General features: G+C 39.5%; 1 protein-coding gene across 2 annotated transcripts in view; it reads left to right on the forward strand.

Moving 5' to 3' along the window:
* Positions 1-275: 275 nt before the first annotated feature.
* sash3 (SAM and SH3 domain containing 3) overlaps positions 276-13,504 on the forward strand; it is a 68,047-nt gene continuing 54,818 nt past the window's right edge. For both annotated transcript variants that reach the window (XM_048544059.1, XM_048544058.2), the window contains exon 1: positions 276-430. In XM_048544059.1, the coding sequence (XP_048400016.1) occupies positions 374-430 (57 nt within the window). In that variant the 5' untranslated portion in view covers positions 276-373. The remainder of the gene's footprint in view (positions 431-13,504) is intronic.

Below are 13,504 nucleotides of genomic sequence, written 5' to 3' on the forward strand. Positions count from 1 at the left end.
CATAAAGCATGCAACTATATATCATACATTGCATCACACTTAACAACCAGTTAAATGTTTTAAAAATGTATTTTGTAAATAATTGCAAATTTGATCATTGAATCCTTGGAATGTAAAAGTATAGCTTTCATATTAGCAAATCTATTTGTCATTTTTAACACCTTAATTTTATTGCTGTGCAAGCAAGCAGAGCACTAAGTAAAACTTGTTATTTCCTTCCTGGTAGGTTTTTGAAGACTGACGTTCTAACCAACACCATTTTGTTGCGGCAACAATTTGCCATGTGACTCCCCTTCCTGTGACTCAGATTCTCTCAGTTAAGCAGAACATCTCTAATTTATATCCTTTTCTTATTTTCATCCTCAGAAAAAAAATGTTACGAAGAAAACCATCCAACGCATCAGAAAAGGAACAAAATCGAAAACCAAAGGTAAGGCTTTTAAGTGACTAGCATTTATGGTGACTTTAATTATAATCAACTGAAGGCATTTTACAATTTGAGGATGAGCTATGTGGTGTCGCACGACTACGCTTTGGGCAATCTTTTAATCACACCACACAATAATGCTGTACATCACAGATGTCAACAGTGTTTCAACAGTATAGTTGTAACAAATTCTGATTAGTTGAAGTTATTCATTCACAGTTCAGAGTGATATGTGTACATTGCCCAGTACAAAGATCAGTTTCACATGTTGATGCATAGTAACTCATGTATGCATTACAAATTAGCTGTTTAGCTATTGGACAAACAATTAATGAATAGTCCTCTTTTTAGGATATTTTCTGACTTAAGTTAAACATGTATCAATGTTATTATAGAATTAAGTATTACAAGATACAATATTACGCAGATCAAAGTGATTTACACATTAACTCTGCAGAAAGAACTATTTTCTGCTTAAGGCATTTAGTGTCAGAAGCAGTCCGACATCTAATCCTTTGTATCTCAAATCACGCAACAGCGTAATTTTCCGAAACGTAAATTACTCCCAAGTGCTAGCCTACATTATAAATTATGGCAGCTTGGTTGAAACTATAACCTTCTGAGTCAGAGATCAGTATCACTGATAATTACAAAGGAAAATAATTTCATATATGCAAATCTTTCACATTAACTGAGTTCTGAATTCAAATTTTGTTTAAACAGGAAAGCTCTTGTTACTGAGTTATACATTTTGAAACGAGGTGTAATACCAAGTGGAAACCACCTCCTGCAAGCTTTCAAAAATAAGCAACAAATCATCTTTGAATCTTCCTGGCTCAATATTAATCTATTTTTTAAGATTGATAAGTCCCTTTAAAGTATATGGAAAAACACCTGAATATTAAAGACCAAAAGTTTGTATTTTTCTAGTATCTTTTAAAGCCAATGTATGTCTCAAAGCACTTTAAAACCAATGAAGTGCTGAAATGTAGTCAGTTGTTGTAATGTAGGAAATGCAGCAGCCAAGTTACAGATTGTTAGCTCCAACAAGCAGGAGTGTGTCATGATCAGATGATATGTTTTTGTGTTGGTGACTGAGGAATAACACCAGGGAAAACTCCCCTGGTTTTCTTGGAAATATTGCGTGGGGATCTTTAATGTCCACCGGAGGGAGCAGGACCTTGGTTTAATCATATTCAAAAAGGCAGAACCTCCAGCAAAGTGGTAACCTCTCAGCTTCTTGTTTTAAGTACTCAAACAAATTACTGAGAGAAGGGCTGTGGAACTTTAGTTAAATTTGCAAAACAGGACCTGATGACATCACTGGGACCTATACTCAGAGGCCTGAGTGTATGGAAACATTACAACATTTTTTTGAGAAGTTAAGGCTGCTAGAAGAAGGATTGTGATTCCGAAAGTAGATGAGTTTTAATATTAATTTTTGATTTTCTTGTGGGCCAAGAACAAGCAGAACAACTCTAATCTTCACCCTGACCCTGAAGTTTCACAGCAAGTGTATAAAACCATTTTGCAGTGGGAGGCTGTGCAGTAAAATGGTTAATTTCTGCAGCAAGTCTCTGTACCAGCCATCGTAATATTTGTGGATCATCCATTAGTGTTCCTGATCAAAAATGTGTACATTTAGGACGCTTTCTGAGGCTTTACACATACCTCCGTGAAAATTGTGGTCGATGATTAAGAGAAATAACTTAGATATACGTACCCTAAGTTTCAAATTTCACACTTACTGAGGAGAACTAACTGTAATAACTTTGATTAAAATTAAAGAGATTCCATAAAGCTTATAAAAGAGAAAAATCTTGAGTTTAAATGTGACTAAGAAAAAAACAATAGATGGCTGTGGTGACCAGGCAAGTTCAGGTGGCCCACAGTGTATTTACTGACACCCATGAGAAGGTTGCTGACAGCGGTGTACTTTCTGAAGCGGAGTATTGTCAAAGTTTCATTGATGAGAAGAGGGGAAATGGAGGGAGCGCTACAGAGGCATGGATTTGCCCTGACGTGGCCCTGCTTCCCCTTGGCCACATTAAGAGAGTTTTTTTAAACTTTCCTCAGATGACCAAAGCCTTCTCATGGTGAAAGTGTCACTAGATTACATTGCACATGATTATGAATAGACCTAGTTTGAACATGTTATAGGCCCCCCACTAGACATTAGCACAGACTTCATGTTCAGCCAAAACTAATGACATTAAAATGAAAAATTGGTGGGAATAGAGTGGGAACTTAAACTGCTCCATTTTAACTCAGCTCCCAGTATATTTCTGCTGTCTGGGGAGCTTTAATTTCCATTTGAGTTGTTGTGTGAGATCTCATAATTTCATAGTTATACTATGTATATTCAAATCACAGTTTAAATAAAAAGTCCCCAAAAATCTGCCTCTTGTCAATTTCCAGAGAGCAGTTTGGTTTCATAGCAGCCATCTTCTAATTCACAGTTACCTGTTCCTGATTTACTCTTAACCATCTCTTCCTTGAAACTATGCAATGGAATTATGAACCCATTCAAAATTATTGAAGATAAACAAAATTAACTTCACAAAAAGGTTTCCAACATTTGGAGACTATTTTCCTTTCTTTTTAAAAATTCCATGTTACTTTTGCAAAGTGATAACATAAAACCAATTTTACAAATGCACAATACAGTGTGGAATATCAGAAACTTGGAATATGTGGTCTGTACTTCACAACATGCTGTCCACATGGGTGAACTTTTCTGGTATTAATGCCATTGGACATTTTGTGTTCTATTTACTTACTAACCCACAAATGAGACACATATTGGATAATGACAGATAATGGATTGCTGTGAGTGTCATAATAGTCTGAATGAAGAGAATCTCACCTAATCAGTCTGTCAACTGGGTTCAAATTCACATCAGAGAATAGTAAGACCTTTTTTTTCCCTATTTCATTCCTAATTCAACCCATGTTTAGATGAGATCAGTAATCTCATTGAGAGATCACAAGAAGAGTGAATTTCATTTGCCAAAAAAATGCCAGCTCACTTTAGGATATTTTCATTTTCTTCGCCCAATCTGGATTGGAACCCTCCTTCCTCTGGAATCTGGTAGACAAGCAGCTGTGCAAAGAGAGTGTAATCTCCTGTTCAGACATTGTGTGCATTGGAGATCAACCCCCAACCCATAAGTATATTCTTTCGTTCCTTGACATTCCCAGTCTCCTTACCCCCTAACCAGGGTTTATCAACCTTGCCCCAGAAAGAGACCATATTTACCTTTGAACCTGGGTTATATCACTACCACCCCTTACGGTACCCACGCTTGGTGGTGCAGATGAACAGGAGAGTTTTCAGCCATCAGTTTGGTCAGCTGCTTTCAGAAGTGTGGCTTCCTCTTAGAAAAGACTTGAAGAGGACAGTAAACCTGCCTCAAATCAATTAAAGATACAACATTTGTTAAAAAGCTTCAGGGTCAGCAAAGCAGTGACTGGCACACTTTTATGTCGGGGTGTCAAGGACATATACCCAGGGTATAATTCAACCTTAAAAGTTCTGTTTGCCTTGGACTGTCAAGAAGTTCTTTATGTTGTCCATCCAATTCATTAAGAAGTACCTCAGCAAATCAGTCCTAGAGTTGCCCTTTAGAATCTCAATCTGTGCTTCATTATTCTAAAAGTTATGTTGAAGTAGTTTTCAGATCTGTATTTTCTGCACCATTTACCATTGTCCATTCCAAATTGCATGGCTGCCTATCTGCGCAACAGTCAGGAATTGATTGCTATACAAGAAACAACCAGTGTACGAGCAACATTCTGTTTAAGGTGCACGCAAAAGTGGCTGTGCTTCAGTATTAAAAGAACCAGACAATGCAAAAAGCTAGTTGCACACAGCCAACAGAATTTGAAGGAAAATTGGCCAACACTATTTTGTATGAGCAACTTTCTGATTCTCATCTACATGCCGCATCTGTAACATATTAGTGGCATCACCTAAAATGCAGCATTACTTTCCATACATACCAGTCTCTGGTTCGACCTCACTTGATTCCTCCTCACTCCCCACCCCCACCACTGCCAACATACATATACACACTCTCTCTCTCTTATGCTGTAGATTGCTTGTCCAACATCTATTGAAGGTTGTGTTAAAATTTCCTCCAATTAAATGTCAAAAGACAGTGTAGTCTTCAGTTCTCAAACTTTGTTCCATCACTACTTATTCCAATATTTTTTCTGCTAACTCTCTGAAGTTGAACCAGACTATTTGAAATATGTGCAATTGACATCAAAGGAAGTTTCCTACCCCTACTGAAACGCTCGTCCGTACTTTTGTTACCTCTGGCCAACCTGCTTGGCAAACTTGAGATTACTCAAACCTCTGCTGTCCATATTTGAACTCTTACCAAATCCTACACTCACACAGCGCCACCTTGATTTTAAATCTCTGATTCTTGTTTTCAAATCCAGCCTCAGCCCTCCATGTCTCTGTGATCTACACCAGTCTTACAGTGCCACTACTGCAGCTACTAGTCCCATCCCCAATCTCAATGTCACCACCGATTCTCAATGCTTCATAAACTCTGACCTTTTGAGCATTCCTAAATCTATTCACCTTACCTTTGGTGGTTGAGGAAGAAAAGAAAAGTATTCTATTTATTTCTCTCTGTTTTTCCCTTTTGGTTACCTTTTAAAAGGAATGCTGCAACTTCAGACAACTGCAGCCCTCTAAACTCAGCCTACACTTCCCTGGATGCAAATCTTTGGATTGAGTCAAAAGTCACAAATTAATGTCCATATCTTTGAATTTTCAATCATTCTTAAATCATTTCTTCCTCTGTGTGTGTGTGTGTGTGTGTGTGTGTGTGCGTGCGTGCGCGCGTGCGCGCGCGCGCGCATGCATTGAAAATCATCACTGGATTTGAATGATTGAGTAAATCGTAATTTTACTTGAATGCTGAACAGATTTTGTGGTGTATCATGTAAAATTGAACTTCGTAGAGATTTTTGGAGAACATATACCATGACCTAAGTTGAAAAGGAAAAGAATTTTAAAATTTAACATCATCTAACCTAACAGACAGAAGTGGAGAAAAATAGAAAAAAGATCAATTTAAGTTACCGCAAGGGTCGGTGTTGGGTCCACTGCTGTTTGTCATTTTTATAAATGACCTGAATGAGGGCGTAGAAGGATGGGTTAGTAAATTTGCAGACGACACTAAGGTCGGTGGAGTTGTGGATAGTGACGAAGGATGCTGTAGGTTGCAGAGAGACATAGATAAGCTGCAGAGCTGGGCTGAGAGGTGGCAAATGGAGTTTAATGCAGACAAGTGTGAGGTGATGCACTTTGGTAGGAGTAACAGGAAGGCAAAATACAGGGCTAATGGTAAGATTCTTAGCAGTGGTGTCCATGTACACAGATCCTTGAAAGTTGCCACCCAGGTTGACAGGATTGTTAAGAAGGCACACAGTGTTTTAGCTTTTATTAATAGAAGGATCGAGTTCCGGAACCAAGAGGTTATGGTGAAGCTGTACAAAACTCTGGTGCGGCTGCACTTGGAGTATTGTGTACAGTTCTGGTCACCGCATTATAAGAAGGATGTGGAAACTTTGGAAAGGGTGCAGAGGAGATTTACTAGGATGTTGCCTGGTATGGAGGGAAGGTCTTACGAGGAAAGGCTGAGGGACTTGAGGCTGTTTTCATTAGAGAGAAGAAGGTTGAGAGGTGACTTAATTGAAACATATAAAATAATCAGAGGGTTAGATAGGGTGGATAGGGAGAGCCTTTTTCCTAGGATGGTGACGGCGAGCACGAGGGGGCATAGCTTTAAATTGAGAGGTGAAAGATATAGGACAGATGTCAGAGGTAGTTTCTTTACTCAGAGAGTAGTAAGGGAATGGAACGCTTTGCCTGCAACGGTAGTAGATTCATCAACTTTAGATACATTTAAGTCGTCATTGGACAAGCATATGGACGTACATGGTATAGTGTAGGTTAGATGGGCTTGAGATCGGTGACAGGTCGGCACAACATCGAGGGCCGAAGGGCCTGTACTGTGCTGTAATATTCTATGTTCTATGTTCTATGTTCTATTTCTCCCCTTTTCCTAACACTGACTTGTTGCCTACGATTTGCTCTTTAAGATGCTAGGCAACCCAAAGCTTCAGTCAAGTTTTTGATCCTAATATCTCCTTGTGTGGTTTGGGATCAGATTTTGTTCAATAATTGGGGAGCGATTAAACCAATTTGGCAGGTAGGTTACAGCCAGGAAGATTTCCAAGGGGTATGGAATACCAGAAGAAATAGGTAACTGAAGAACAGGCAATGGTAAATTATTAGTTTGGTTCAGAGTCAGCGTATTAATGTAAGTAATGTTTGAATTAGGATTAACATTCATCTTATGTGAATGTGCAAAATGTGGCAAATAAGATTGGTGAGTTGCAGAGTGTAAAGTGGCAATAACAGTGTCCTGACTCTCAAAAGGGCAACCAAAACCAAAATCACTGGAGAAACTCAGCAGGTCTAGCAGCATCTGTGGAGAGAAAGCAAACTTCACATTTCAAATTCTGTAAGCCTTCTTCAGAACATAGAGTCATAGATATAAAATATTAACTCTGCTTTCTGTCTACCAGTGCTGCCAAATTGCTGAGTTTCTTCTAAAACTTCTGTTTTTGTTTCATGATTCCTGCATCCACACTTCATTATTTTATCAAGGGCAGACTGAGTATCAATAATCCTGGACTGAAGTTGTTCAGGAAAGATAGAAAAAGAAGGAATAGGGAAGGAATCGGCAGGAGTGACAAAGGAGAGATTGCAATGCTAGCCTAGGGGAATCAAGGATTGAATTCATGGCTAGAACTGAGGAACAAAAATGTGCAATTCCATTCCTTGGTGTGGTGTATGGTTATCAACTCGCAGAATGGAAATTACAAAGTGCAACTAGTATGAGGACATTACACAAAGGTGTAAAAATTATAGAGTACATGTACCATGGTAATTTACTTAAATGAATGTAGACCTGGATAATAATAATGTAAACGGCAGAGAGAGACAAGCATTCCTATTGTGCACCCAGAAGAATTCAGGACTTCCCACACATTCAGGAGTCAGTGATGTTTTTAATAGCTCCGTTGGTTTCAACATCAGCAATGACTCTCCCTAACCTTCTTTCACTGAAAAGAAACTAACAGAATTTTATTACTTAGACATTTCAGTTTGATCACAATTATTTCATTTGCACAGGTCTGCAGATATCAGAGGAACAGGAAAGCTGATGTTTCAGGTTGGGCCAGCTTTCCTGCTCCTCTAATGCTGCCCGGCCTGCTGTGTTCCTCCAGCTCCACACTGTCTTATCTCTGACTCCAGCATTGGCAGTTCTTACTACCTCGCAGGTATCAGTGTATCGTTCTTGGTTTCTATTTAAACAGTATGATTAGGTGCAGTAGTACATGTGCATTTATATATATTAGCTGCAGGGTACATTCTGTATTGACCACAAAATGTAGCATTAACATTTCTAATGTCAACAAAAAAAATTAATGTTTATTTTTAATGGTTGGAAGTCCTCTTTGTTTGGATGAGAGCAGGGGTGTGAAATGGATGTGTTGAACAAACATGGTAATGTAATACAGGAAGCCATATAATCGGGAGAGTCAGAGGTAGTAGTATTAGGGGACAGCATAGTCAGGGAATTGACACTTCGCAATAACAACAAACATGAGTTCAACCAGCTGTGTTGACTGGCTGGTGCCAGGATTCAGGATACCTGCTCGGGACTGGAGAACAACTTGCAGTGGGAGGGTGAGAATCCAGTTGTTGAGGTGCATGTAGGCACCAATGACAGGTGGAACAAGGAAAGAGGCCCTGTGTAGCCAGTATGAGGAGTTTGGCAGCAACTTATGAAGCATAGCCTCAAAGGTAATAATCTCTAGATTACTACCTGAGCCATATGCAACATGGCACAGGGTAAACAAGGTTAGAGATATGAATGCCCGGCTGAAAGACTAGTCTGGGAGAAGTGGGTGCTAGTTAATGGGGCATTGGCACCAATACTGGGGACAGTGTGATCTGTACTGTTGGGAGCATCTATATCTGAACCATACTTGCGAACAGCATGGCCAGAGAAGTAAAGTAAATTTTAAACAAAAAAGTGTGTGCAAGGGCCAAAATTTGGGAAGTTGTAATGAATCAATACGTTCGGAAAAGGCAACAGAGGAATGAATTAATGAGGGAAATGATAAACAGACAATGGCAAGAAAGGACAGAGAATGTCCATCCAAAAGCAAGTCAGCAAATAAACGTAGAGGTGACACAAAAAATATATTCACAAAACTTAAGGCACTCAACGCATTCAAATGTGACTTAGCATTGAAACAAAATAGATGAACTAGTAGTATAAATTGAGATAAATAAGTATGATCTAATGGCCATGAGACATGGCTGCAGGATGACTGAAATTGAGACGTGAATATTTAAGGGTTTGTGACATTTAGGAAGCACGGGAAGCTAGCAAACAGTAGAAGAGTGATTCTAGTAATTAAAAACTATATTACCACAATAAAGAGGGATGACCTATATTGATGAAACCAGGATAGAGAAGCAGTCTGGGTAGAAATGAGGATTAATAAAAGCAAGAGGTCACCTTTGGGAGTTGCATCCTAATAGTATCCACATGACTGAACGTGGTATCGAGGGAGAAATAACGGGCTTGTCAAAAGGATAGTGCTATTATCATGGGGGATTTTAACTGATATGTAGACTGGCAAAAATCAGATGGGAAAAAGTATTTCAAATTAGGAATCTATTGAATGTTTTCAGGACAGTTTCTTAGGCCAGCATGTTATGGCACCAAACAGAAAGCAAGCTATACTAGATAACAAAGTGTGGGGCTGGATGAACACAGCAGGCCAAGCAGCATCTCAGGAGCACAAAAGCTGACATTTCGGGCCTAGACCCTTCATCAGAGAGTCTGTGATGAAGGGTCTAGGCCCGAAACGTCAGCTTTTGTGCTCCTGAGATGCTGCTTGGCCTGCTGTGTTCATCCAGCTTCACACTTTGTTATCTTGGATTCTCCAGCATCTGCAGTTCCCATTATCTCTGATCACCAAGCTACACTAGACCTGGTTTTGACCAAAAAGGCAGGATAAATTACTGACCTCATACTGAAGCATCCCCAGGTAGATATGTGGTTGTAGTTTTATGCCTAAATTGTTTCTGAAATTTGGCTGCTATAAAGAATCATTCTGAGGTTCGCTCTTCCTGTAAATGTATACAGAAATAAATAAATACCACTAAACTTAGCCTAAAGATCCACCTGTACAATACTATCTGTCTAGACTGAGCACCAAATGGCAGCCGTCTTTGTTGTTTACTTTGCACACTGTTAATTTCCTATCTCAGAATTAGCCAGACATGTCAACAATGAGAAGCCTCTCAGGCGAGAAGAAGAACAAAATTTTAAAAAGGAGAAATTTTCAGCATAGAGTACTTCTACATCTCATATCAGCACAGAGTTTCTCTCAAAATCACATTCTAGTCCAATCTTGGCCTCATCTAGAGGAAGTGCTGTTTCACACTTGAGAGCAGAGCTCCATCCTTTGTGTTATTGTTACAGCACTGTTGATGAGATTGGAAGGTGACATTAATCTGTTCTGTACTATGGGAACTTTCTCTTCAAGACAAAAACTTCAAAATTTGTGAGTTTTGCCTAAAAAGAGCTGGACAAGGTAGTTATTTATCACTATTGAAATGTTTGCTCTGAGGTTCTTGCGCAAGTAATGTACATTATTGGTATGAGTAAAAAGCCTCTACACTCATACTTGCTCATCATTCATATGCAAAAATACCACTGCTTCAACTGCCAGAACTGTGCAACCCTATAAGCAACAAGCACTTGCTTTTCTCAATTCAAGTCACAATTAAGGAAGTAAAGCAAATCAAGAATCTGTTAGACCATAGCCAACTATCAGGAAAACAAGCTTCTATATTGATTGCACTTTATTCAAATTTATACCATTGTAAGTTAAAGAAATTATGAAGCAGTTTCTGTGAAAATTGAAAATAGGGCGTCTGACAGGAAGTGGTTAAACTCTTCATCAGACAATTGGACTTCTGCCTGTAAACTCCCTTGCAAACTGAAGTGTGGGTCAAAGCACTCTGAGTTACTTTTGCATCAATAAAAACTTGCACATATATTTAAACAAAATGTCTCCAAATGCCTGTACTGGAATTTATTTTCAGACCAATAAAGATTAATTTCTAGGCTCAACTAAGGTTGTCTAAATGCCAATTTGAAGAGAACTGTGTTTTGTGCAAATCATTTGAATTGAAAAAGAGAACAAACTGGAGAAATAGAAATCGCATGTATATGTAATCGCACTTCTCAAGCTACGTGTGCAAAGTCAGGTTTCTCTGTGAAAACAGTAGATCAGTTTATTAAGCAGCTTCTTTAACACAAATATGTTCCAGTTAAACCAAGATAATGAGGAGTTATAATGTCTGTAATTGCTCATAGAGACATTTTTCAACCTTAGGTGGGCTGTGGGTGAGAAGACATCAAAGTAGAAAGGAAAGTAGAAATGGAAATCAAATCCTTAATGAGGGAACGTATAACAACGGGCAAGTCAAACCACCATTCTCTCAAGTGGAATAAACCCAGCTGTGGGCAGAATTACTAAAGTAGATGTCCTGCACAGCCTATTAGTTATGGCATAAAGTATTGCACAAAAGACGTAAGAGAAGAAAATGAAATCTGTCATTTTTTTTAATGTTGTTTTTCCAACCACTAGTCTGTGTACTGGGACATTATATGACATCTTAATAGGGACATTAACAGGCCATAAAGGCAGTCACCTTTTCCATCACTTGGTCTCTTCCTTGCTCACAGACAGTTACCAACATTTGACACTTGAGGCTATCGGGAAGGATGAATTGCTTCACACCCTCACCTTGTCATGAACCAGCTGACGGAGGACTCCATCTTCCCCCTTGACCCTCTTCCTGCAACTCAGCAGTTTCAGTGTCTGCTTGGACAGTCACCTGATGGTGCTGGGTGTGTAGGTATTGGGCCTTCTATAATGTAGCTGATACCTACATAAAATCAATTGAGGTAAATGGTAATGGTGAAACTACACCTTACTTTACCTGTCTGAATATATTTTGAGTCTCACTCATAAGTGCATTGGTACGGTTCACCGAATCATCGTCTGAATGTCGTGAAGAATCAGGGTCAGAATGCTGCCCTTGACTGGAGCCTGGCATCAGCTACAGTCCCTTTCAGTTTAACAGAAGTGGATTCCTTCTTATGGTCAGGCTTCTAACTAAACACATCAGCATTTGCATGGCTTTTGCTTGACCTGTATTGGATCAGGGATGAAAACTATGCTAGTTCAGTGGCCTATTGGGTCTCTGTTGCTCCTCTTTTAGCAGACACTTGGAAGTAGCTAAGTGGGTTGGCGTCTGTTAACTCTTCAAGTTCTGTACTGATTAGCATGTCTTTGAACTTCCAGGAAATAGGTTACCTCAAAGCTGGCAGTTTGTGTTTCTGATGAAGGGTCTAGGCCCGAAACTTCAGCTTTTGTGCTCCTGAGATGCTGCTTTGCGTGCTGTGTTCATCCAGCTTCACACTTTGTTGTCTTGTGTTTCATATTGAAATAATTCTCCATGTTTCTTTCTTTCATTCACATTGGAACTCCACTTGGCATAAGTGTTAACCACGATTCTCTACCCTTGAACTTATGACAGCACCCAAGTCAAGGAAACTGTTGAGTTTGAAATAGTGCTGGAAATCTGAGTAGCTAAGGACATGTAACATGACATACTTCTGCTTCAGGGTGGACACATTGAAGTCTGATTTCCTGTGATGCTCAACGATGTATGATGCCTCATAAACCCTTTCCTAACCAGCGTAAATTATAGAGTAGGGCGAGCACCTGCCCATAGCCTTGAACAATCCACTAAACCAGGAACCCATGCAGTTCCCTTCCCATCTTAGGTTCAGACCACTCCTCCACATTTGGATTTTCAGGAGTAATGCCCCCTTTAGTAATAAAGAGTCCAAGATACTGTACTTTTATCTGAAAAGGTTGACACTTCTCTGATTTGTCTTCCATGCTCAGCTGAGTCAAGTATGCTAAGGTGGTGTCTAGTCTTGCAAATATCTCCTCGAATGATGAATTAAAAATGAGTAATATACAGATACACAATGACGGATTGAAAATTAAGGTGCCAAAAGGTTTTTCCACCTCACGTAATAAAGTGAAGGAGCATTGCAGATCCCAAACGGCATTCTTCTCTGTTGTGAAGTCCCCAGTGCTTGTTCAAAGTGCACCTTTTCAATATCTTGTTCAGAGTTGAGTAGCTGATTGTAACTATAGGCTGAATCAAGCCTGCTGATATATTTTGTGCCTTTGAGATGCTTTCTCAATCCTAGGCAGGGGGTAAACAACGTAGGACATTCGCTTCACGTGCCTGGTAATTGTACAGATACAACATCCCCCCTCACAAGGAATGTGGGGTAGGTATAGATGACTGCCAGATGTCACTTCACTCCAAAGAATTCTGCAGGTAGTCCTGGACCTCATTTCAAAGATGCTGTGGGACTTGTCTGAAAGAAGTCTTTACTGAATGACCATCTGCAGTTACAATACTGGGATTTACCAGGTCACATTACCTATTGTCATTATAGTCTTTACTGGGAGTTGTCTGTGCTTTATGAGAGTACAAACAAGCTGCCTCTGCAGGGTCGCCTCCAAAATGCCAACATCCATCTTTGGTATGAAGTTCACGATGACTCTTCCAAAAGGCCACTGTCAATGATAATGGCAAGTTTAAAGGATATTAATAGGCATTCTGATTGGAGCTAAACATCTTCATCATTGACATTGATAATCTACAAGGGTACTGTACCTTTTTCTCCCAGAGTCAAGGGTCAATCCCATTCTTACACCAAGTGGGAACTCTGCTACATGTGACATGTGACGCTGCAGCAAGGCCTGATGTTGATCAGTTGGGCATAGCTGACACAAGCCTTTAAAATCAACCATGATGCAGGCAGATAAAAGAACAGCCTGATCCCCAGCTACCTGAAAAGCTCAAGG

This window comes from Stegostoma tigrinum, chromosome 15 (genome assembly GCF_030684315.1).
Source record: "Stegostoma tigrinum isolate sSteTig4 chromosome 15, sSteTig4.hap1, whole genome shotgun sequence".
Lineage (NCBI taxonomy): Eukaryota > Metazoa > Chordata > Chondrichthyes > Orectolobiformes > Stegostomatidae > Stegostoma > Stegostoma tigrinum.